Source organism: Trichosurus vulpecula, chromosome 9, assembly GCF_011100635.1.
Source record: "Trichosurus vulpecula isolate mTriVul1 chromosome 9, mTriVul1.pri, whole genome shotgun sequence".
Lineage (NCBI taxonomy): Eukaryota > Metazoa > Chordata > Mammalia > Diprotodontia > Phalangeridae > Trichosurus > Trichosurus vulpecula.
Genome location: NC_050581.1, coordinates 10,747,894 through 10,775,356, shown reverse-complemented (window position 1 = coordinate 10,775,356; position 27,463 = coordinate 10,747,894). Strand labels below are relative to the sequence as shown.

At 41.7% G+C, this 27,463-nt stretch overlaps 1 protein-coding gene across 1 annotated transcript in view; it reads right to left on the bottom strand.

The window, feature by feature from the left end:
* Positions 1-22,699: 22,699 nt before the first annotated feature.
* The window catches only part of ANKS6 (ankyrin repeat and sterile alpha motif domain containing 6), a gene marked incomplete at its 5' end in the record, with an annotated part of 52,767 nt that continues 48,003 nt past the window's right edge, over positions 22,700-27,463 (bottom strand). The window contains 1 exon segment of the mRNA XM_036739399.1: positions 22,700-23,639. Within this exon segment, the coding sequence (XP_036595294.1) occupies positions 23,590-23,639 (50 nt within the window).

Genomic DNA, 27,463 nt, shown 5'->3' with positions numbered 1-27,463 from the left:
ATGATGTCATCATACTCTTCCTGCTGAGATTTCTCCCTGCTGGTCTTATATGGTCTCTGGCAGGCATTTATTCTCTGCAGTTTCTGCCAGGAGTGTAGTCTTTGCCAGGGCATGGGATGCCATCTCTGCCATACATTGCTCCCTGTTACTCTTGCATGACCACTGCTTGATGGCAGTCTGTTGGTCCTGTGGCTCAGCCTGAAAATGAGTCAACAGTGACTCTATTGGCACAAGATTGTGCTGCTTCTCTCTACTTCTAGCTTTTGACTTTAATCAAATAACTGGAGTCATTAGCTGAGGTGCATCCTCTTTTCCATAATCAGCCAGTCGATCCGACCACAAGCATTTATGAAGCTCTTACTGCCAGGCATTGTGCTAAAAACTGAGTATACAAAGGTAGGCACAAAAAAAGAATCCCTGCTTTCAAGGAGCTCATGGTCTAGTGTGGGAGACAACATGCAAATAACACACAATATGTATTACACAGTATAAATTGGTTATAATATCAGGGAGAAGACACAAAAATTGAACAGTACTGGGAAAGGCTTCTTTAGAAGGTGGGACTTTAGCTGGGACTTGAAAGAAGCCAACACCTATTTCAGCAAGGTTTAGAAAAACAGACCTTCCAATTTGAGAGAAAAGCTGATAAGGATTTTTTTAGTCCAATGATTAGATATTTGAGGTTTGTGCCTTTCTAAAAGAGTTGTAAAAGAAATAAAAAAAAATAAAAAGAGCTGTAACAAAAAGATTCCAGCCTTTAGCAAAAAGGGCAATGAGAAAGCATTTTATGTGAAGACACCAGCTGAGGCAAGAAAATGGAAGCAGAAAAAAACTCCACAATTTCATGTCCAGTTTCAGAACCACATTTTGCCAACAATCAGCAGAAACCATGAAATCAGTGTAACCACAGAAAGTAGCAACCATGTGATACTGGCAAGGAACAATACCCAGAAGTGGCTACACACCACTCCCAAACTCCTAACAAAATATAAATGCCAGATAAGACAAGGAGGAACATGTCCAGCAGAAATCAGCATGTTATCACCAGAAGAAAATAGTTATACTATGGCATCAGAGGAGTGATTGCCTCTTTATCTCTATCCCCTACATATGTATCTCTCCCCACATATTCCTTACATGTATCTGTTCTTCTTATTGATGGTATATATATGTATACATACATATATATGTATGTATATATATATATATATTTATGTATATACACACATATTTGTGTGTGTGTGTTGGAGAGTGTGATCAGGTTTATGGGGGAGATGTTTTATTGCTACTTTTCTATTATGGTATTTCATTAAATGCCTTTGTTTTTAATTAATTATGTCTCTGGCTGACTAGTAAAAGGAAGCACATCAGTGAGGGCTCATGAGCCAAGCTTTTTTGTTTTGTAGCAGATACTGATCCATAGAGTACTTTGAGTATGGAGTAGCCTTGTCTGGGGTGTCTATTGGGCAAGTTAGGAGATACCCCTATTTGCTACTAAATAATGATCTAAATATGTACAAAGTAGTAATCTAACAGTGAATATCTATTCTTAAATAGTCAAATCTCATACGCATAGACATACGCATATATCTATATGTGTATATGTGTACATATATACATATAGATGTATGCATATATATGTAATAGAAACAAATGGATGTGGTACTTTTATACCAGAGATACAGTTTTAATACCAAACACTTTCTCTAGTACAATACGCAAGAGTATATATAGTCTGAAAGGAGCCTCAGAGATCACAGTCCAATCCCCTCGTTTTACAGATGAGGAGCCTAAGGTTGCAGGAAGTGATTTGCCCAAAGACACACAGGTGGGACACAGCAGAAATGGCATTCAAACCTAAGGCTTCTGACCTCAGATACAGTATTTCCTTCTGTTCAATTAGGCAATGTATACTATTCTGATCTTAGTGGCAATTATCCCTGTACTGACCTGAGTAACACTTCTTCAAGAGTCAAAGTGAGGTGGGAAAAATACTGGACTTGTTCGCAGGACAGTCTGAATTTTGAACCTTACCTCTGACATGTATGAGCTGTGTCATAATGGAAAAGTCCCTTGTTGTCTCTGTACCTTAGTGTACTCATACGTAAAATGGAACAAAAGTCATATTTAACTCACAGGTTTGGTGTGGGGATCAAATGAGAAAATGCGTAGAAAGCGCCATATAAGTGTTAGCTATGTCTTTGTATTTGATCAGACGCGTGATTTCATCTCTATAAGAGCACTGTCTGACTTCTGAAATATATAGACTCCTACTGCTATCTGGGGGTACTGAGAGGTCAGGAGCAGCTAGGTGGCAAAGTGGATAGAGTGCTGGGCCTGGAATTAGGAAGACTCATCTTCCTGAGTTCAAATCTGGCCTCAAACATTAGCTAGATGACCCTGTTGCTTAATCCTGTTTGCCTCAGTTTCCTTATCTGCAAAATGAGCTGAAGAAGAAAATGGCAAACCCCTCCGGTGTCTTTGCCAAGAAAACCCCAAATGGGGTCATTAAAGGAAATGACTGACCAACAATGACAACTGGGAGGCTGCGTTATTTCTTCAGGGTCACACAACCATCAAATGAGCGGGTGGGAGAGATGGGAAATGAACAAAAATGGCTGCCTATGATTTCTTAGACATTTTTATAAAGAAAAGACAGAAAGCATCCATTGCAATTCCAGGGAACTTTAGTCAGGGGGTGTGACTCAAAAGAAAAAAAAGTAATAAAATGTTGTGTGTCTAAAAAAGGTTAATAACCACTCTTTATTTTCCTCACTCAGCATCTTTTGTTTTATTGATTTCAGTATCATTGACATAAATGTCGATGACACCCCCTTTTGTATATTGTCTTCCCTCATTAGAATATAAACTTCTTGAAGACAGGAACTGTCTTTTTGCTTGGTTCGTATCTCTAGCACTTAGCACGGTGCCTGGGACATAGTAAGTGCCTAATAAATGCTTTGCTGCCTTACCTTTCTGTAATTACAAAAGATGAACGTTTCTCAGAACCAAATTTTATTCCTTCATAAGGCAAAGTGAATTCTGGATTTTTGTTTTTATTTTGTATTTGTTATTTCTAAAGAAAGGGAAATCAAATACAAAGTGGTAATACTCCACCTAGTGGACGCTGGAAGAATGGATTGCTTGTATTTTGAAAACGGAAGTACTGTTTTTCACTGAGTAATTGTTGTAGATTTATGCCAGATTTGCGCAAAAAGTGGGGTGCAAACATTATGTGAAGCTCTTAAAAACTGTATTGGTGTTACCTAAAAATCATTTATTACTAAACTGTCTTTGCTACAATATTAGGATGTATGGAATATTCGTATGTTCATACGTTAAAATTGAATAGTCCAGTTGCTGGCATCATTTCTTCGTGACAGTTTAGTGAACATTTTTCCAGTCTGAAAAATAAAGTTAACACATTAATTGTTATCGATTTGTGCATTATAGTCGAAATATTACACTTGAGAAAATTTACTACAGTGTTGCAAAGTACAGACTTACAAAATGTAATCTTCTGTGTCCGAAGATTCTGTGCTATCATTAGTTTCCTTAGCAGCCACTGTCCTCAGTGTCACTCATATTGGATGTGTTTACTTCATCATCTTTCTGCCACAGTGCATTAACTTCAGATCCATCTAGTGTATTTGAAGCTTTTGATGAGTTTCACCTGGTATAAGATCCCAGCTCTTAATTACCCACGTGCATATCAGTTCCAAGGAAGGGAGCTTAATATTTCCAACAGGCATCCATTGGCAATGACCCCTCATCATCCACTCGTCGTAGAAATGGTAGCACAAATGGTGTTTAACTGGTTTGTTTACAGATGCATCTGTGGCTGCAAGATAGATGTTAGGCCACTGGGAAGACTGCCTATTGTAGTCTATTGCCTGTTATTTTCATGGAGAAGTTGCTTCACTTCTTTAACAATGTGACTTCAGAAACTGTCTAAAATGAGCAGAGCCGGCTGTTTCAGCCGTGCGCCCAGCCTTCTGCTCCACACAGTTTAATCCAGTCCGCCGTGAGTTCTAAGTCCATCCAACCCTTTGGTTGCACTCATACATGAATTCCAAGGAGAAACTGTATTCTCTTAGGCGTTGTTTTTCTCTTGAAAATTATATAGGCCGGTAGCTTCCTTCCATCAGTTCTAACAGCAAGCGTTACTGTGCACCGCAATTTCTCCTCACCACTGGTTTTCATAGATGCATTCGATGATCCTTTTAGCTCAATAGTGCTGCTTCGAGGCATATCGAAAAACACTGGAGTCTGACTAGCATTGTTGGTTAGAGAAAGTGAGTATGAGGTTTCCTGGTGCATGCGCAAGACAAATCCATGAAAGCTTTCAACCTTGTCGGTGTAATCAAGTGGCAACTTTCGGCATATTGTGGTTCTCCTTCGCACAGATTGTGTGGTCGCATGAACCTCATAACCCAGTCACTACTCTCCTTAAACTGAGTTGGAAGAACACTGTATTTGCACACTGTCTCCAGTACCTACACTTGCACCACCTCATGTGATTCACTGTAGCCATTGTTATGCCTTTTGTTGATATACACAAACCCTTTGTCGCTGATTTGTGGAAACTTGCCGGTTTTAGGACCTCTAAATGCACATCTAGAAAGGTTTGTGGTTTTTAGCCTTTCTTTTAGTTTCCTTCCGTCTCACATCAACTTTTCACTCCCTGAAAACTGTCTTCCCACAGCTCTGTTTCCACAATGTTCAGCGAACACAATCACTTTTAGCTTGAAGCCCAAAAAAATAGTTTTTATGTTTACCCATAATCAGAAAGAAATGCTTCCCACGTTAACGCATCACTGACAGACAAAAATACAGTTTAGCTAACGTGGGAAGATTCCAGGCTTACATGACTTAACTGATGGGCAGCTTCACCTGACTGCCGCTCCTCTTTGGGTTGGGTGACAACACCTAGTACTGCAGCGCTCTAAACAAACCATGCAAATTGGCTTTCAGAAATATATTGACAATGCGTGTGTGCTGAGAATTCCAGACTCACCGCTTGCAAGAGATGAATGAGTATCCCTATGCCACCTTTTAAGCTCTGTGATGAACAGAATTACACCGTGTGATGATTACGTGATGAAAGGTTATAAATCAATTTGTGGACTGAAAAAACGGGGTGTGACGATTATGCGGTGAAATATGGTAGTTTTTCACTTGTATCCGACTTTCCATGACCCCATTTGGGGTTTTCTCGGTAGAGATACTGAAATGCTTTCCCATTTTACAGATGAGAAAGCTGAAGCCAACAGGTTTGTGTGACTTGCTCAGAGTCACTCAATTAGTAAGTGTCTGAGGCCAGATTTGAGCTTAGGAAGATGAGTCTTTCTGACTCCAGGCCCGGCACTCTCTCCACTGCGCCACCTAGCTGCCCCTGAAAGAACTTATTGTGCCAGTCTAGCAGTTTAGTGTACAATAGATACGTCTCTTGGAGTAGCGTGTTGTAGACTATATAACGAATGTAAATTCTTCTGTCTTCTCAATAAAATTTAATTGAACTGGCTCTTCAGAAAGTTGCCTGGCATGAGGACATCCACCAACACCTGTTAGGGGCCTGTGGCATTTTCTACCGTAACGGATTTCTGTTGTTGTTGTCACTATTGTAACCAGGGTTTGTCTGGGCACGCCAACGTATAGGATCCTATCATGTAGGCACCCTTAGAGGTTTCTGGAGCACGTCTAGACTGCCTGATGTGGAGACTTCTGGATCCCCTTCCACTGGGTAGGGGGGTGTAGCCTCCTGTGTTTGGCTGCCTGTATCTTTAAAACTGGAGAAACTAAGATGGATGCTTTCTTTTTCTGCAGCAATTTCCTGCTTTGTCCAGGGGGCGAAGATCCCAGTTCATCCACAGCTTGGGTTCCATGAACTGAACCAGTGAGAAGGGAAGGAATTCCTTCCCCTGTTCTCCCTCTCTTATCATGGTTCTGAGAAACAGGCCTGGAGGTGTTTATCCTCAGATCTCAGAGGTGATCCCTATGGGACCTGGCAGTTTGAGCCGTGAAGACCTTGGAGCCAGGTTTGCAGGTGGGATGGTAAAGGCAGAGAGCCTGGCATGAAATCCCTAAGAAGCCAGGAAGCCTGCAACTAGAGGCCAAAGGGAACTTTGGACTTGGAAATGGGATTGTTCTCTATGGGAATCCAGCTAAGCTATGACCCTAACCCCCTTCTCCTCCCCAGAAACTGAGGTAGAGGAAGCAGGGGGAGAGATTATGTCTCCCACATGTCGGGGGAATAAGTTTGTATATCTGTGATTATTCCTTTTGAAGTAAATATTTGTGTGTAAAAGCTAATCTGGCTGTTAGTGGTTCAATGGCACTGGGGTGTAAGGAGCTTACCTCTTGCCCTTGGTGGGGGAAATACTATTTGTGGGTCCTGGAGCCATTTGTAGAGCCTAGATCTCCTCCACCCCAGTCCACTTAATGGTACCAGAGAACTTTAAGGGAGGAGTGAAACCTAACCTGACTCTGCCTGACCTTCAAGAGGTGAAGTCCGTAGTAGTATGTGTTATTCCACTTGCTGCGTGGGCTGTCCTCCGCATGTTGAACATGAGTGTTGTGTGGCTCAAAGGGAGACAGAATAAACATCTTTAACTTCTTCTCCCCCACCCTTCTCCAAGGAAGACTTTAATTCCTGCCAGTAGGGGAAGCAGGAGGTTGGAGTCAGAAGCTTTGGCCACTCCACTTGCCTTACAAATGGGATACCAGGGGGGGCGGAGCCAAGATGGCAGCTGGTAAGCACGGACTAGAGTGAGCTCCGTACCCGAGTCCCTCCAAAAACCTATAAAAATGGCTCTGAACCAATTCTAGAACGGCAGAACCCACAGAACAGCAGAGGGAAGCAGGGCTCCAGCCCAGGACAGCCCGGATGGTCTCTGGGTGAGCTCTATTCCACACGGAGCTGGGAGCTGGGAGCTGGGAGCTGGGAACGGAGGGGAGCAGAGCCCAGCCTGAGCGGCGTGGACGATCCAGACCGGAAGCCGGACGGAGGGGGCCCTAGCGCCCTGAATACGTGAGCAGTTACCAGACCCCTCGACCCACAAACACCAAAGACTGCAGGAGAAGGTTAGTGGGAAAAGCTGCGGGAGTGGAAGGAGTTCGCCGGTTCGGCTTCCAGCCCCGGGGGCAGCAGAGGTGGGGCAGCTACAGCTGTTGTTACTTCCGGCTCCAGGCCCACCTGGTGGGGGGAATTAAGTGGCGGATCACAGCAGGGGTGCACAGCCTGCCGAAGATCTGAGCCCAGTCTGGACTGGGGGTCCTTGGGGAAGGAGGAGTGCGGCTCTGACAGAGCTGGCACCTCCCCCCCAAACGTAGAACATAGAACTCTGTAATCTACAAGCAGTCATACCCCACTGAAAAGCTCAAGGGTCAAGTTAGTTGGTTGGGAATATGGCCAGGACGCGAAAACGCGCCCAGATTCAGTCTCAGACTTTGGATTCTTTCTTTGGTGACAAAGAAGACCAAAACATACAGCCTAAAGAAGACAGCAAAGTCATAGAGCCTACAACCAAAGCCTCCAAGAAAAACATGAACTGGCCCCAGACCATAGAAGAACTCAAAAAGGATTTGGAAAATCAAGTTAGAGAAGTAGAGGAAAAATTGGGAAGAGAAATAAGAAGGATGCGAGAAAACCATGAAAAATAAGTCAATGACTTGCTAAAGGAGACCCAAAAAAATACTGAAAAATACACTGAAGAAAACAACACCTTACAAAATAGACTAACTCAAATGGCAAAAGAGCTCCAAAAAGCCAATGAGGAGAAGAATGCCTTGAAAGGCATAATTAGCCAAATGGAAAAGGAGGTCCAAAAGACCACTGAAGAAAATGCTACTTTAAAAATTAGATTGGAGCAAGTGGAAGCTAGTGACTTTATGAGAAATCAGGATATTATAAAACGGAACCAGAGGAATGAAAAAATGGAAGACAATGTGAAATATCTCCTTGGAAAAACCACTGACCTGGAAAATAGATCCAGGAGAGATAATTTAAAAATTATTGGACTACCTGAAAGCCATGATCAAAAAAAGAGCCTAGATACCATCTTTCAGGAAATTATCAAGGAGAACTGCCCTGATATTCTAGAGCCACAGGGCAAAATAGAAATTGAAAGAATCCATCGATCGCCTCCGCAAATAGATCCCAAAAAGAAATCTCCTAGGAATATTGTTGCCAAATTCCAGAGCTCCCAGATCAAGGAGAAAATACTGCAAGCAGCCAGAAAGAAACAATTTGAATATTGTGGAAACCCAATCAGAATAACCCAAGACCTGGCAGCTTCTACATTAAGAGATCGAAGGGCGTGGAATGCGATATTCCGGAGGTCAATGGAGCTAGGATTAAAACCTAGAATCACCTACCCAGCAAAACTGAGTATCATGTTCCAAGGCAAAATATGGATTTTCAATAAAATCGAGGACTTTCAAGCTTTCTCAGTGAAAAGACCAGAACTGAATAGAAAATTTGACTTTCAAACACAAGAATCAAGAGAAGCATGAAAAGGTAATCAAGAAACGGAAATTGCAAGGGACTTACTAAAGTTGAACTGTTTTGTTTACATTCCTACATGGAAAGATGATGAGTATGATTCATGAGACCTCAGTATTAGGGTAGTTGAAGGGAATATGCATATATATATGCATATATATATGTTTATGTATATATATAAGTGAATGTGTATGTATGCATGTATCTATGTGTATATGTATGTATGTGTATGTATGTGTATATATATATATATATGTAAAAGAAAGAGAGCAGACACAGGGTGAGTTGAGGATGAAGGGAAGATAGCTAAAAGGAATGAAATGAAATTAAGGGATGAGAGAGTAACTTACTGAGAGAGGGAGATAGGGAGAGATAGAATGGGGTGGATTATCTCCCATAAAGGTGGCAAGAGGAAGCAGTTCTAGGAGAGGAGGGGAGTGGGCAGGTGAGGGGGGAATGAGTGAACCTTGCTCTCATCAGATTTGGCCTGAGGGGGAATACCATACATACTCAGTTGGGTATCTTACCCCACAGGAAAGAAGAGGGAGGAAGATAAAAAAAAAATAAAAGGCAGGGGGATGATGGAGTGGAGGGCAGATGGGGGTGGAGGTAATCAAAACAAACACTTTGGAAAGGGGACAGGGTCAAGGAAGAAAATTCAATAAAGCGGGATGGGTTGGGAAGGAGCAAAATGTAGTTAGCCTTTCACAACATGAATATTGTGGAAGGGTTATACATAATAATACATGTGTGGCCTAGGTTGAATTGCTCAACTTCTTAGGGAGGGGGGGTGGGAAGGGAAGAGGGAAGGGAATTTGGAACTCAAAGTATTAAAATCAGATGTTCAAAAACAAAAAAACTTTTTGTATGCAACTAAAAAATAAGATACACAGGCAATGGGGCGTAGAAATTTATCTTGCCCTACAAGAAAGGAAGGGAAAAGGGGATGAGAGGGGAGGGGGGTGATAGAGGGGAGGGCTGACTGGGGAACAGGGCAACCAGAATATACGCCATCTTGGAGTGGGGGGGGAGGGCAGAAATGGGGAGAAAATTTGTAATTCAAACTGTTGTGAAAATCAATGCTGAAAACCAAATATGTTAAATAAATAAATTGCATTAAAAAAAAAAAACAAATGGGATACCAGGCTAGAATTAAATCTATCTGCTCCCCTAAACATTGTTAGTTTAGGGGATGTGAATGTTGAGTTCAAGCTAACTTCTGATTGCAGTTTCACTATGGGGACAATCAAGATTGTAAGCTTTATGATCAAGGCTTGACTCCCTACCAAATACCAGTTGCTCAATGAACACACATAGGAATTATCAAAGAAATCCATTTATACAATTCAATAGCAAAACAGAAATCAGAGTGAAGGAGCTCTCCCCTTGGGAGTGAGGTAACAGCTCAATGGAGAGAGTGCCCTAGATCTCACCCAAGGGCAAGTTCCCTGAAGTCTCTAGTGTGGATATGGTTATGATGGAGACTGTCTGCTCCTCTCATGTTGGCGTCTTTTCCTTCAACAAGCTGAAGTGAAGTTCTCATTATCCATTTTCTGTCTTGAAGTTGGAAGCCAAAAGCAACAGAAGCTACTGCAGAACTCAGAGCAATCTGAAGAAATCTTAGGGGGTCCCCCCACTCCCACTTTCTGCTCTCACTCAGGCGCAGGAGAATTGATCTCCATCAGCACAGTCCCATACCAATGGCCTTTGAGACTGCAGTCACACACAATTTAATCCAACTAACCTTTAATTAACTTTCATCGTAATTATTTTAATTTTTAAACTGCTACTTTATTTACTTTTATTCTCTCAAATGAGGAATGCAAAGCACCACTGAAAGGGTGACAATGTAGTTAGTAGATAATCCGTGTCCTAAACTTGAAAGGCTACCTGCCTTATTATTCCATTCCCCAAACAAGTTCTGCCCGGACTTTTTTTTATACTTCCTTCCTTTCTTCCTTCCTTCCATCCATCCATCCCTCTTCCTCCTTCCTTTCTCTTCCTTCCTTTCTTTCTTTCCTTCTTCCTTCCTTCCTTTTCTTTCCTTCTTTTTCTTTTTCTTTCTTTTTTCTTTCTTTCCCCCTTTCTCCCTTCCTCCCTCCCTCCCTTCCTTCTTTCCTTCCTTCCTTCCTTCCTTCCTTCCTTCCTTCCTTCCTTCCTTCATTCCTTCCTTCCTTCCTTCCTTCCTTTCTCCCTTCCTCCCTCCCCTCCCTCCCTCCCTCCCTCCTTTCTTCCTTTCTTTCTTTCTTAACAGATCTCTTACTCCAATTCTACTGGCATCTTTAACCTAAAAGACATTTTCCTGGGGATGCATAACAAGGACCATAATTTTAATCACTTCACTATCAATTCAAAATTTCCCCCAAACAAATTTAATTCCAGATGGTTGGTTGTTGTATTTCACTCATGAAAAGGACCAAAATGACACCACTATGTTAGAGTCAAGTCACAATGTGTCCAGCTGTGGCTGATCAAACTAGTAGGAGCTCGGAATGCTCTACCACAGGTCAGGGACAAATAGTCCATGTGAACCTTTTGGGTGGATTCTCTAAATCTGCGCATCTTGCATTTCTTTTGAGCTACTTCAATTCTGCTCTGCTCATAGAGCACAGCACCTTTTCTGATGAAGGTACACCCTGCTGGGTGGTCCTGTAACAGTATCTCCCATGTCACACAATCAATTCCAAAGTTCTTAAGAGAGACCTTGAGAATGTCCTTGTATTGCTTCTTCAGACCACCATGTGAACACTTGCCCTGGATGAGTTCTCCATAAAATAGTCTTTTTGGCATTCCAACAATGTGGCCATTCCATAAGAGTTGTGCTATCTGCAGTAGAATTTGAATACTTGGCAATTTAGTTTGAGAAAGAACGTCAGCATCTGGTACCTTATCCTGCCAGGTGATCTTCAGAATCTTCCTAAGACAATTCAAATGGAAGTGATTCAGTTTCCTGGCATGGTGCTGATAGACTGTCCAGGTTTCACAGGCATACAACAATGGGGTCAGTACAATGGCTCTGTAGACCTTCAGTCTGTTAGTCAGTCTAATACCTCTTCTCTCCCACACTTTCCTTCAGAGCCTCCCAAACACTGAGCAAACACACAGCCTTGTTTCACTCTATTGGTGACTGGGAAAGCAGGAAAGCCTCATCTATTATCCAGAACCTAGGCAAGCATGCAGTCATAAAATTGGTGTACAATACTGACAAACTTCTCTGGGCAACCAAATTTTGGCATAATTTTCCACAAGCCCTCAAGATTGACTGTATCAAAGGCCTTGGTCAGATCTACCAATGTATACAGACCTCTGTTCTGCTCTTGGCACTTCTGGAGTTGTCTGGCAGCAAACACCATATTGACCATTCCTCGGCCCTTTCTGAAGCCACACTGCCTGTTGGGTAGATGACCATCTTCCAGGTGAAGGATCAGCCTATTAAGGAGGAATCGGGCAAGAATCTTGCCAGCAGTGACTAAGAGAGAGGACTCCCCCACCACGATTGTCACAGGGCAATCTATTTCTCTCACCTTTATAGAGGTGGACAATGGAGGCATCCTTGAACTCCTTGCCATATAACCTGGAAAATTTCAGTCAGCTTTTGTATGAGCGATGGACCCCACGCATACCTTGTAAATCTCATCTGGAAGAGAATCAGCACCAGGTGCTTCAATTGGAACTTCAGGTACAGAGGGATTGCCTTCAACCTAAGGTCAAGGTCAAGGCCAAGGGCTTCAGCATCGCTTGATGATGGTCTGTTGAGAACACTATGGAAGTGTTCAGCCCATCTCTCTAGGATCATGTCCTTATCATTAATCAATGTGGCTCCATCAACACTGAGTAGTTGAGCTACACCATAGGTCTTTGTTCCATAATTAGCCTTCAGGGCATCATAAAAGCACTCTGGGATGTTACTGTCAGCCTAAAACTGAATTTCATCTGCCTTCTTACTGAACCAAGAATCCTACATCTCTCTAAGCTTTGCTTGTACTTTACTTTTGACAGAATTAAATGCTATCTTCTTAGAGATGGGTGAAATATCCTGCTGATAAACCTTGGTGAGTTCTCATTTTTCATTTAGCAGCTTTTGAATTTCCCTATCATTTTCATGAATCCAGTCTTGATGTTTGTGAGTGTTCTGACCCAGATGAGCAAATACAGATAAATATAATTCCAAAGAGCCATTAGAATACTATATAAATGTGAAGTCATCTTTTTAAAAAAAATTATATCAATTTTTTTTCTAAAATGATGAGATTGTGGACATAAGAATATTAAAATAGAGTGAGGGTCTCTTCAGTTCCATGAGTGTCAGCTTGAGGACAAAAGGATTTATAACACTCTGTTCTTGATAACACTCTGGAAGAGGCTACCTCTTTAACTCTACCCCAAGAGATTATACATGTAGTACAGCCAGTTTTGACCCCATTGTTCCTGGACAATCAAAAAATGGAGTGTACTATATCTTGGATTATTAAAGATTGTTAGCAAACCAAAAATTATTCTAGCATTGTGTCAAAGAGACCTGAGTTAAAACCGCCCATAAAATAGCTAAATTTAGATCTTTTTTAAAAATAAGAAATGTCATTTTAAAACATTAACAGATTCCAGTGGTTGTATTGAATTTAGTTGTAACTTTTGCTTCAGAGGCTTTCACATGGTACAAAGGACTTTGGTAAATTTTAGGGGACTTTTTCCTTCTCTAGCTCATTACCGTAATTCAGAAATCTGGGAATCTCACCCAATCTCACCCAGTTTCCAAAACTGTATGAAGACAACAAAGAGAATTCATTCATAGAAAATAATGGCACCCGCCAAGGAATAATCCTCCCCTAGAGATTTGTATGGCCTCAGACACTTATAGTTATGTGCAATGGATGAACTCTGGAAAGCCCTGTGAAGTGCCCACAGCTCACAGAAGGTGGCATCATGATCTCCGTCCCCTTGTTGCTCTTCTCAGTTCCCCCCAGACATTACTCTCTCTCAGTTTCCTTTTGTAGTCCTTCACGCTAGGTGGTACATGAGTCAATTCCATGTTGCTTTTCCTGCAGTTCAAAGCTTCCCAGCAAGTGATATTTTTGCCAGAGGATGACTTTCTCTGTTGTGTTGTTGTTTCATTCAGGTCTAGCTTTTCATGACCCCATTTGGGGCTTTCTTGGCAAAGACACTTGAGAGGTTTACCATTTCCTTCTCCAACTCATTTTACAGGTAAGGAGACTGAGGCAAACAGGATTAAGTGATTTGTCCAGGATCACACAGCTAGTAAGTGTCTGAAGCTAGATTTGAATTCAGGAATAGGATTCCTCCTGATTCTAGGCCTAGGGTTCTATCCATTGTGCTACCTAGCCACCACCCCTCTGTCATGGGTCCCATCCAAATATTGATTAGGGTCAAAACTTCAGAATTTTTCTTTGGATAGAAGACATAACTTATTCCTGTGTAATGGTTCAAGTGCCATTACAAGGACCTCCACTCCTCTCCTTTATTCACAATGCAATTCATACATTCCATTGGCCCTATGTGAGGAATGCATCCTAGGCATATCCAATTAGCAATGCTTAATTATGAAAACAATGATTGCAAAGTCTAATATCCTTTTTCATCTAGGTACCCCAAGAGAGCAATTCCCCAGGGCCTAGAAGTTTGACAAAGTATCCCATTGTTCCTCAAGCCACACGAGCTTCTCTAGAGTCAACTAGACAAGATTATTGAAATTACCTTGGATTTCTTCACACCAGATCTAGAGGGGTAGGTGAGTGGCAGGAAGCCAAGTATTCCCCTGGCATTACTAGGTGCCAAGAGAGTACGGGAAGAAAAAACAATTAAGCTCATAATGCATAGTCATCTGGGGCAATGATAAATGGCAGATAATGGGGCACTAACCCCTGGTATGACTTCGTCAAGGGGAATTGTGGAAGCTCAACTCTGTGGATGACTGGACCTTTCCGCCATGCTTATCTTTGCTCTTTAATACCCTTACTTCTTCCCCTTCCATACTTAATTCACTGTGACACTTCTCAGTTAAGTGGTCTGCCCCTGGTTCTCCATCTCCTCCTGTACTCTTGCAATCCTGACTCCTGTTCCCATCTTCGAAAACTAGTGCAGTTTTATGCAAAGCTCATAAGGACTTCTTTCTTGCCAAATCAGACGGCTTCTTTTCAGTCATCATTTTTTTTTGCCTCTCTGTGACTCTGAAACCTGCTAGTTATGCATTCCTTACGACTCTTTCTGCCTTGACTCTAATTATTCTTTCAGGTCTTTTCCTACTGGCATTTGCGTGTTTAATGTTGGCTCTACTTCCTTTCAATTCCTTAATCTAGGCATTCCTCCATGCTCATCTTCCAGGTCTTTGCCCTTCTCTTTTTACATCCTCTTCCTAAAGCAGCTCATCCATTCTCTATTAAAACGTTAGCTCCCTGAGGGTAAGGGATCATGTACTGTTCTTTATATTCCTCTTAACAGTGGAGATGACACATAGTAGTCAATCACTGAATTTGCCTCTATTGTTAGTATCCTTAGCCTCTGGATGGACTAATGGGGAATTGCAAGGTGAGAGGCTGAGGCATTGCCTAACTTTATAGGACCATAGGACTTAAACTAGCTCTTGTAGTCTAACTCCTTCTCTTAGCACAGTGCCTTGGGTAAAGTAGGTGCTCAATGAATATTTATTGGAATGACCAAATGGTTTTAATTTTAACTATAGTCGTTATAAATGATAGTCTATTCCTAAATCATCAATTATCTACTGGATATTTCCATATGGGTATTCACTCATAATGTCTTAATTCTAATTTATTATCTACCCTACAAATTCAGCTATTCCTTCCAATTTTCCTATTCATCTTCTCTTGAGATAATTTTTAAATTCTTTCCTATTTATCCTTTACCCTCTTCATCTAAATTTTTACGAGCCCTACCATTTTTTTCAAACATCTCTCAGATTCGGTTCTTCTTTTCATTTTTATTACTGCCATCTTAGTCCAAACTTTTAGCATCCTACTATAACACCTTCCTAACCGGTCCCATTATGTCTGGTCTCTTTACACACTAAAGTATTTTGCTTAAAGATTAATCTTCCTACAAAAATGCTTTCATTATGTCATGCCCCTGCTCCAAAACTTTAGAGGCCCATATTGTCTTCAGGATGAGAACCGTGCTACTCAAACATGATTTAAGTAGTCACACTGATATGTCATTTAGGTCCACTATTTAAGACCACTACAAATGTTTTTTTCTCTAATCTCATTTGAGCCCTCTCCTACCGCTTGGCCAATTGTTTACTCTTCATTGATGGACTTTTTAAGCCACTCCCCTCCATGACTAAACCAGACCTTCATTTCTTTCTTCAGCCCCACAATTCTCTTATATCCTACTAATAATTATAGCTAGCATTTAAATGGTGCTTCAAGGTATGCAAAGCACTTTACAAAGTGCTCATTTGGTCTTACCCTATGAAATGGATACTATTATTATCCCCGTTTTACAGATAAGAAAATTGAGGCAGACTAAGGCTGCCTATAGTCACTTAGCCAATAAGTGTCTGAGGCTGGATTTGAACTTAGCTCTTCCTGACTTTAACCACTGTGCTGCTTAGCTGTTTTCCACTTTAAGAAGAAAATTGAAGCTATTCATTCTGAGTTCCCTGATAGCCCATTACTCCACAACTCAAAAGTTCTTCTACATCTTCAATCATCCTTTCCTCCTTTATTTTTATCACTGCAGAAGAGTGGCCATGGACAACCATGTTATCTGCATCCTTGATCTCAATTCTCTCTCCTAGAAACAAAAAGTGAAAGTATATTTTTTAGGAAGATTAAAGTGTATAGAAAGACTAGAGACAATGAGAACAGTTAAGATAACATAACCATGAGATGATGAAAGTCGGAAGGAAGACAGAAAAGAGGCAGGGAGATGTGGCTGCACAAAAAGGGGAATAAGAAAAGCAGTTTCTTCCCTACTTATTTTTCATGACATTTCTTTGGCTTTTATTCAGAACTTAGTATTTAACCCATTTTAGGTAAAGTTCAGTGCTCTCTGGGCTTCATGAGAGATCTTAAAGGGAGAAAAGATTGTGGAGCACATTTTGTTCTGCCTTCTGGATTTCCTGAGAAAACTGTGGATTTTCGTAAACTACATTCCCACTGGGAGCCTTTATTAATTTGATCTGACATGTGATGCCATTTTGGTATCAGACTATCTAGGATTCTCTTGCAGACTTTCAAAGGATATGCTGATCTTGACATTCTCCTTTTTTGTTGTCGTGGTTGAAGATATTTTGCCTAAGTTTAGTGATGGAATCCTTATAAAGCTGCCCCTAGTCCCAATATTCTAAATTCCTTATGGGCCCCATTGAACAGCAGGCATGTCCTGATTTAACTATGCCACAGGCCCCCAGACTCAACACAGCCATGGCCCTGAGGTCCAAATCACACATTTGAACAGGTATGTTCTTGTACTCAACCACAATACATCATCCATTTAGCCCAAGCCAGGACCACAATACCTAACTATCCATCTTGACCAAACAGGACCACAATAGCTAGCCAATCAGAGGGCGGCACGACCGGGATGTTTGACCACCAAACCATAGAAGGGACCCCTCCATTATTACCTAATCCCTTAACAAACCCCTCCTGCCTTTTTAATATTCATAATTCCTGTTGTGTAATCAACATCATTACATTATAAATTTGCTTGTGTTGCCTTACTAAATTGCTGGTTCCTCTTGGAACTTAGCCTGCTTGACTTAGCCTGACACCTGAGAGGTGTCAATCTCGATAAGTGTGTATGCTTGGATTAAAGGTGGTCTGACTCTGAATTCTTTGAGACAGTGCTGCCACAACACGCCATGAAACTGCAACATTTAGGATTCAGGGCTGTTCCTTGTACCTCTACCCTTAATAATATATTATCTTAACTAAAGTCCCTTGGTATATAGCCTGGCATATAACCTCATCATTTTTAAAGTAAATTAATTAAATTAAAGGTGCATTATCAGTCCTTTGCACTGTGCTGCCTTTGCAGAACACTTAATAATGACATCTGTGTGCGTGTGTGCGTGTGCGCGCGCCTGCGTGCATGTGTGTATCGGTTACTACAAGAATACCATGGATAACATTAAATGATGCTCAGAGCCTGAAGTGGTGGTTAGGAAAGAGGGTAGGAACATGGTCTAACATCCTGTCTCTTGTTGCATACTCAACTTTAGCAGTATTGTGGAACAAGTCTAATAATTTCCGCTCTGCCTAGGGGGCAAATTAGGCTCCGTAATCTCTGAATTTTTCCTTTAACTACTCAAAGCTCACTCTACATCAAAGCACCTTAATCTTCAGATGCTGGGGTTACTATTCAGTAACGCTGAGAACCTTCAAAGTTATTACTTTTGTTAACATCATCTTCACCCTCATTAGTACAGGGTCCTGGATGGGGCAGAACCAAGGCAATATCTCTGGATTAATGGATCCGCAACCTATCAATGTGGAGTCTCAAGGTACTGAAGAAAGAGGGAGAAAGGGGAAAGGAATACGCATTTACATATAGCGTCTATTATGTGCCAGTGTTTTATAAATATCTCTATAATATCTAATTAATCTAATAAATAAATCTCTAAATAACCCCACAACAACCCTGCAAAGCAGGTGGTGTTCTTATACCCGTTTTACAGTTGAGGAAACTGAGGCAAGCAGAGGTGAAATGACTTACTCAGAGTCATGCAGCTAGTGAGTGGCTGGGGCCCGGTTTGAGTTCAGTCCCTAACTTCCTAAGAAAGAATTGCCCTTTACTTTTAATCCTGAATCAGTCTTGAGCAGAAACACATCTTGCTACTTGACCACACCCTGCAAGACTGCGAGTCCATGGACCAGACAGACAGGTGGGGGTGGTCCTCACGCCATCAATCATGCTTGGGAGTAAGAGAGGCCATGGGTTTGAGAACGACTGCCCCTGCTGCGAATTCCGACCTCCGTGCTAACTGTGAATCTGAAACTACGTTCCACGTCAGAGGCCAGCTAGGGAGATGGAAGCCTATGGGCGGATGCGGTCCGCGACTGCATCTCTGTTTTTTCTGCCTGGCAACTGCAGACGCGCTGGTGCTGCGAAGGCGCATGCGCAGGAGACGTCCGCGCTAGTCCATTGGACAGTAGCGGAGTTGGGGAGCAAGACACAAAGGGTCGCCTCCGAAGGGGGCTGGCAGTGACGTCATCAGCCCAAAGGAGAAGGAGCTTCTGTCCTTCTTTTTTCTTGCCTAGGGGAAGGCCGGGTACTGTCTGCTCCCCGCCTACGCGTTATCCTTTCTGCTAGTGCTAGGCCCTCCCCCTCGCCCGTCTGTCTCCTACATCCCCCTCCCCCCGCCTCCCCCTTCTCCTTTCCCCATCTCTCCCCTCCCCCACCCTCCTCTCCCCTCCCTCAGCCTCCATCCACTTCCTCCGCTCCGGCAGAGGCTCGCAGCCCCTAGTGGCCGGATGCCCGGGCCTGCCTGCCCGCTGTTGGACCGGTGGGGGGGCGCCGGCCTGGCCCGGGCCCCGAAGCCCATGCTTGACGCCCTTGTGGTCCGACCCCCTCTTCTGACGAGTGGGGAAATGGAGACCTTGGGCACGCTAAGTGACTGACTCCTCCAGTCCTACGGCGGTGTGCGGCGCAGCCGGGCTCACTGTCTTCCGCGCTGGGGCGGCGGGAGGTGGGGGTCGCCAGTAGAGGCCCCCTCCCCCCATGTTGGACGGGCGCTGTGTGGACGTCAGTGCACCGCCCTTGGCACAGGGTCCGACCTCTGCCAGTGTGTGGAGGCTGGAGGGAGCCTTTTCCTTGCCTTGCCGGGGGCCGGGCCTCCACCCTCTTCCCGGCTCTCCTGCCAGTCTTCTCCCCCCTTTGGACCCCTGCGTGTGCCTCCCCCCCAGGATATACAATAGAGGATGTGGATCTGCTTGTAGCGTGCCCCCAGCGCTTGGTGCTGCCCGTATGACGCGCCTGAAGTGCGTTATCTTTCCTGCTGGAGTGCTGGGGAGTAAAGAGAGACCTTGGGAAGGACCCCCGACTCCCATGAAGGTGCTACTAGATTCCAGAGGCCTCCTTTCTCCCCAAGGGTTAATCCTTCCCCAAGCAGAGATTTCACGGCTAGTTCATAAAATGTTAGCCTGGAAAGGATCTCATGGTATCGTCTAATTACCTACCAGGGGTGGGGAACTTCGACCTGGAGGCCACACGTGACCTGGGTCCTCAAGTGTGGTCCTTCAAGGGCCGCACTTGAGGACCTAGAGGGCCACGTACGGCTTCGAGGCCGAAGGTTCCCCACCCCTGACCTACCCTGTACCACCCTCGCTAAATGTTGAGACTGAAGTACCCTGGCTTGCAGATGGAAGAGGCAGGACGAGAGCAGATTTGGGGGGCAGTATTGTATGATTTTGGTTGCTCGGGTTGTAGAGCGAGAGTCATCTTGCCCCTGGGATCTGCCTGTATCCCCTTGGATCTGACTTGCAAAGGCACCCCTACCCAAATGACCCTTTCGGTTAGACAGACATCGTGAATTCAACAACCAGTAATTATAGTCTGTTCATGTTCAGTCCAGTCTCACTTCCTCATTTTTTTTGTGAATTCTAGGTTAAGTGCTCACAATTTAGACAATATGTGAAGCCGGAAAATGGAACAGTTCTAGTCTCCATGCGGCCAAAAGAATTGCCCCTCACCTATGATCTGGAGAAGTTGTAGATCCAAATCCTCCTAGACAGTCTTGGGACAGCAGGGCACAGTCCCAGGTTTGGATTTTCCTCATTGTGGCTATGGCTACCTCAGAGACTGGAGATGGAAGCCCAGGTGCCATTAAATATTATAATTTGTAGCTGATATGCTTCCTTTGAACCAAGCCGATTCAGCAAATGTTTATTAAATGCTTGTTATGTTCAATTCACAGCGCTGGGACCTGGGGACCGACACATAGATCAACAAAGGATAGTCCTCACTTGTAAGCTTACATGGAGGTGTGAAATATGACGTGTAAATGTGACACGTGTAGGGATGAGCAGAAAACAAGGGTGAGTGTGATGTGGGCGTATTACACGGGCCAAAGTGCCTTTCATAGGAATAATTCAGGACAGGCTGGGGCAGGGTGCTGCCCAAATGGAGGAGTTTGGCGTTCATTCTGGATTCCATCAGGTAGGAAACAAGTGTGAAGCCTGTTCTTTCTATCAACTCTCAAAGCTTGAAGGCATCTCAGGAGTGATGTAGTTCATGAGGAGGCGTTCCCTCTCCCGTGTGCCTGTAAGTGGTCACAACTATCTTCTACTTGAAACTCTCCAAAGATTTGGGGGAATTGGGTTCTTCCCAAAGCAGTTCATATGAGTATGTTCTTTCTTGGATTGAGAACTCTTCCTTTCCGCAACTTCTAGTTTTACTTTGTGAGTGTTCCGAACAAACTTAATCCCTTTCCCATGTGACACCACTTCAAAATATCTTTCTATAGTCATAGATTTGGAGCTAGAAGGGCCATTAGTGATCATGTAGTCTGTACAGTTTATAATCAAGGAAATTAAGGTCCAGACAGTTAAATTATGGCCCATGGTCAACTGCCATCATGTCCCCCCTCTTCTGAACATATCCAGGACTTTCAGCCGATCCTCTTCTGGCGTGGCTTCAGGTCTTCTCATCATTCTGGCAGCCATTTTCTGGATAAATCAGGGGTATTTATTAAGCACCTATTGTGCCACAATAATGGCTCTCCTCTTTACTGCTGAGTGTTCCAAGTAAGTCATCTAGGCTTGTTGTGCCTCCATTTCCACCTCTGTAACTTCTTGAGATCCAGCTTCCATCTCTGCTACTCTATTAAAACTGTTTTCTTGAGGTCACCAGAAGACCAAGCCAAATGGACTTTTCTCCATCTTTATCCTCCTCGATGTCTGTGCTAGTTTTGGTTTTGTAGAACAGCCTTCTTGCTTAGATAGATCCATCTCCTTTCTTGGGTCATTGTGTAACGCTACCCTGTTCTGGTGGTTCTCCTGTCACCGAATGCTCCTCTTCAATTTACCAAACACTTTCCTCCCACCCTTGCCATAGGTAGTACAAGTAATACTCTCCATTTTATATGAAGAAGCAGAAGCCCCAAGAAATTAAGTAACTTGTTCAGTATTGTAGTAAGAGGCAGAGGAGAGATGCTAACCCATAGCTTCTGACTCAAAATCCAGTGTTCACTACACCATTGTGTGTCCCTTTTCCCCAATTTTATGTAGATGCAAGCCAAATACCTACTATTTGAGGAGGGACTATATATATATATATATATATATATATATATATATATATATATATATATATATATATATATACACACACACACACACACACATACATATGTATATGTATATGTGTATATATATGCATACACAAACACACACATATGTGTGTATGTATATAAAAAGATGTTGAGGAAAACAGAGAAACTTTCTATAATTTGAGTAACCCAGTCAAGGTGTTGTTTTGCTCTCAGAGTAAGGATATCCTTGGATTGAGGGTGGAGAGAGGAAAGAAAGGGAACGGATGTCCTTTATGTGTTTCTGCTCCGTGAGAAAGCTCAATCTGTGAACCTCTGCTTTTCTCTTTGTACATATCTTTTTTGGAAAGCTCACCCATTCCCATGGCTTCTTCTATCACCTCTATTCTGAAACTTAAATCTAATTTCAGTCCTGAATGCTCAGTTGGACTTCTGCCTTGGATTTCCCCCCATAGGTCAATCCCACTCGGATACCTTGTCATCTCCAATTTACAATATCCAAAACTGAACTTTACCTACTATGAACTTTACTGTTTACAATTTACCTAGAGGTATAGAAAACTGAACATTACTTACTACTGCTAACTGAACTCGCTTTCCAAAACTGAACACAGTTATTATGTGCTTTGCATGCAGGAAACATTTAGTAAATGCTTTTTTCCATTCACTCCCACTTCTGTTTTTCTGTGGCACTACCATTTCCCCAGGCATTCAGGCTTAAAAATTTTGGAATTATCTTTGATGAAGACCTCTTCTTAATTCTCCCATTCTCTGAATCCCAGTGGCACTTTGCAAACCAACCATTTACATATACTGGCTATATGACCCCAAGCCAGACACTTTACCACTTAGTGCTCCAGGCTAGTGGAGTGGAACTCAAGTAGAAATGGCTATGTATAAGGATGTCTCCAAGTCCCATAATGACTGAGAAAACCATGTTATTAAGATTATGTTGTATTGTATTTTTATTTATTCTGTTAAATATTCCCCAATTATCTGGTTCCAGCAGCACTTAGAAAACCACATATTAACATTACATTCTATTATATTTTTATTTACTCTGTTAAATATTTTTAATTATATTTTGATCTGGTTCCAGTGGCTCTTGAGAGTATTTGACACTTCTGCTCTAGACAACTTCTGAAGTCTCTAAGTTGCAGAGAAGGTGCAGACAGGGACTGACAGAAGGAGGTTTCACACCTGGCGTCTCTATACAAATGAAATCACAGGACCATCCCCCATCCCAAATTTATGTAGCCTTTACTCACATACTTTCTTCATACTCTTCTCTATTTTATGTGTGTTAGCCTTGTCTCCCTCTAAGTAGATTGAGGAGAAGAGCCATTTTCCACAGTGTCTGGCAAATACTAAGTACTTGATAAATGAATGTTGACTTCAAATTATGCATGCTTTGCATATATCTATTGATACTTTGACTAAATCTTTAAGCCTGTTTGATAATTTACTAATGGCTGCTGCAGTATTCTTCAGAAGGTATTTTAATTTATAAACACATTGTATATGCACGCATTCACCTTCTCCCATCACTTGTTTTCTACATGTCCAGCTTTGTCTTTGGCAAATGCTCTTTTTTCTTTTGGTCTAGGAAAGAAACATCCAAGTGGGCTCTTTTTGCTGGTTTCCTCTTCTTCCTATCCATGCAGCAAGGAAAAGGGATAGTTCTTTTTTTAACAGCTGGTTTAGCTATTGCTGTTTCCTCTTGGCTGAATGCATGGAGTTTTAGCAGCATTAGGAGCAGAGTTTGGCCACATCTGGAAAATGGTGTTCTGTGTAATGACAACCAATCTCCCAAGCTTTAGGGACATCAATGCTGCTGCTACCTCTTATTAGAAGGTGGTTCTTCTTGCCTTACCCAACATGTGGTGGCTACAGATGGGAGAGATAAAAAGAGGGACATTTTAAAACTCATAAAAAATATGGCATTTCAGAGATAGTATCTAAAATAAGTTAGCTTACCCACCCACACAATTTCCAGACCCAACCAATGTTACATACTTATTGTACAAGTAAAAGAAAATATTTTAAAATTTGGGGAAATTAGTGTTTCATTACTAAATACAAGTATATAGATTATACTGTGACAGTTGTGATACCTGAAGCAGCCAGCTATTGCTAGAAAAACCCTGCCCCCAGCCCCTAACTGAAAACCCCAGTCTGCATAAGAAAAAAACAGACTAAGTTCCTGCCGTTTGGCGAGTGTCCTGGGCCCCTAAGACTTTTCCAAGGAATGTAAGCTAATTACCAGGAAAAGCCTAATGCTTAACGATCTTCCTCTGTCTAACTGAGTGGGCTCAGAGATGTCTCTATCTTATGTCAACAGACTGAGCCAGAGCATCCCTTTCTCTGACCATGGCCATTAAGGATGAAAGCCTCGGCCCTAGACATTATCTTGAATTATATGACTTCTGCCTTATCTTGAGCCGTCCTTGTTGTGGGAGTTATGGCAAGTTGGACACAGAGATCCTGGGTTGTAATTCCAATTGACACTTTGTAAATCTATTCAGGAGGTTCCTCGTATTGTATCATGGTCACAAAAAGTGAAATAACACAGGCTTGCCGAGTCTGCACAATAACATATGTAAACTTCAAGAGATAATTAACCACTCTACCCTGTACTCTCTATATAAACTACACTTGCACTTCAAAACGTAGCCATTGATTTGGGAAGACCCCAATGGCTGCTGGCTAAATAAATTCTCCACTTAAAACTTATACTCTGTGGAGTGTCTCACTCGCTTCTGGTATAACAGAGTGATAGGGTTTTTTTCCTAAAAAAGTATATTGCATCTAATGTTAACTGGATTCAAGTGATGCCTTTGACATATACTAGTTATATGACCACAGAAAAGTCACTTAAACTGGCAGTACTCCAGAGAATTAAGACTACAAGTTACAGATGAGTTGCCCATTTTTATCAATGGAAGTACTTCCCAATACCAATGAAATCTCAGGTCTACACCACCAAAAAACTCTAATATGTTAGCTATTCAGTCAAAAACTATACTGAAAAACTAATTTGTTATACAACTTATTTAGGACCTGTGACTTCATCAGTATAGAGAGTTCCCAAAGAGGAACTTTACCAAGACAGATAGATCATCTCCAGCTTTGCAACACACAGTCTTAGAAAATTGCCTGGACCACTGAAAGATTAGGTATTTTCCCCAGGTTCACACACAGCCTGTATGTGTCAGATGCAGGACTTGAACCCAGGTCTTTCTGACTCTGAAGTCAACTCTCCATTTTAAAGGAAAATACACTTGTTAATAATTTAAGGATTTTTTGCTCTTGAACATCACATTTAAGACCAGGGTACATTTTCCTTGTTACTATTTTTTCACTCTGAACTCAAAGAAATCCTTTCCCAGGGTACACTTTGAGGCCTGGACTTCACCAAGTGATACAAGTTTTCCTTAGTTACCAAATTGAACAATTTACAAGCTAGAAGGAAAATATATGTTTTGTACAAATGGGGAACGTTCCATATTCCTCAATCTTACAAAGTTTGTATAATCTTACAAAAACCTTATGAGTCCTGAAAACTGTCACACAAGGCACTTCTGGGTTTTGGGAAAGGCTTTTATTTAAGTGCATCATCCCCTCATCACCCCTCCTTGTCTCACCAAACACTCCTTCCAAAAAAGGTAAGGAAATGGCCATTTTTAAGGGATATATCAGTAATTCACAAAGCTTTATAAAGGTTATAAATAGAAATACATTAGCACTTTATTTATCCAAAGACAGAATGCAAAAAAAAACCTCAATTATTGAGACCAAGGGTGAAAACAGGCATTATGCCCCAAAGACTTCTGAGAGGCTGCCAAAAAAAAAAGAAAGAAAAGTCATCGTCCATTTGCTCATGCTATTGGATTTTTACCCATGGAGAAACCCAGACTCAAAGCCTATTTATCCTGATTTTGGCCACTTTTAACAGTTGTGGTAAACTAGTTTCATTGCCGATTAGAAAGAGTCATTTAGAATTGAAGAAGAGGGCAGGACTATTACAGCCAGCATCAGGGACAACAGTATGACTGTCTGACAATAAGGAAACCATAAAAAGTAGACAAAGCTCAAAAAGCTTGGCAACATAGGGCTAGTTAGAGTAGCAAACGATTGGCTATACCTAAGTAACTCCTGAGGGCATGACTTCATTACCATACAGTCATTAATATTTCCTACATGTACATTCTAGAAAAGGTTAAACTGGCTCAATATACTCTTTAAGAAGGCAGGGGAGTCAGTAATACATTTCAGAAAGCTTTCTATTAAAATTATTTTTAAGTGATTTTAATTTTTCTTAATTTTTTTAACATTTTTATTTAAAGTTTTAAATTCCAAATTTTATCTTTCCCTCCTCTTTCCTCCCCTCTTCATGAGATCGTAAGCAATCAGATATAGGCTATACATGTGAAACTATGTAAAACATTTCTATATTAGTCATTTTGTTCAAGAAGACTCGAATAAAAGAAAAAAAAGTGAAAAATAGCATGTTTCATTCTGTATTCAGTCAATATCAGTTCTTTCTCTGGAGGAAGATAGTATGCTTCATCATTAGCCCTTTGGGATTATCTTGGATCATTTTATTGCAGAGAATAGCTAAATCATTCACAGTTTTTCACTGAATAATACTGCTGTTACTGTGTACAGTGTTCTCCTGGTTCTGTTCACTTCACTATGCATCAGTTCACATAAATCTTTTCAAGTTTTTCTGAAATCATCTTGCTTGTCATTTCTTATAACACAATAATATTCCATTACAATCATATACTACAGCTTGTTTAGCTATTCCCCAATTGATGGGCATCCCTTTAATTTCCAATTCTTAACCACCACAAAAAGAACTACTATAAATATTTTTGTACAACTGGGTCCCTTTCCCTTTTTTGGATGTCTTTGGGATACAGACTAGCAGTGGTATTGCTGGATCAAAGGGTATGCACAGTTAAAGCCCTTTGGGCATAGTTCCAATTTGCTCTCTAGAATAGTTGGATCAGTTCACAACTCTACCAACAGTGCATTGGTGTCTCAGTTTTCTCACATCCCCTCCAACATCCAACATTTTCCTTTTTTGGTCATATTAGCCACTCTGATAGGTGTGACATGGTACCTCAGAGTTTTTTTTAATTTGCATTTCTCTGATCAATAGTGACTTAGAGCATTTTTGTATGACTACATAGATAACTTTGATTTCTTTGCCTGAAAACTGCCTGTTCATATGCTTTGACCATTTATCAATTGAGGAATGACTTGTATTTTTATAAATTTGACTCAGTTCTCTATATATTTGAGAAATGAGGCCTTTATCAGAGATACTTATTGCAAACATTTTTCCCCTGGTTTTCTGTTTTCCTTATCATTTTGGTTGCATTGCTTTTAAATTTTATATCATCAAAACTATCTATCTTACATTTCATAATGCTCTCTATATCTTCTTTGGTCCTAAATTCTTCCCTTATCCACAAATCTGACAGATAAACTATTCCACAGTCTCTTAATTTCCTTATGGTATCACCCTTTATGTGTAAATCATATACCTATATTGACCTTATCTTGGTATACAGTGTGAGGTGTTGGTCTATACCTAGTTTCTGCCATACTGTTTTCCAGTTTTCCCAGCAGTTTATATCAAATAATGAGTTTTTGTTCCAAAAGCTTGGATCTTTGGGTTTATCATATACTAGATTACTATG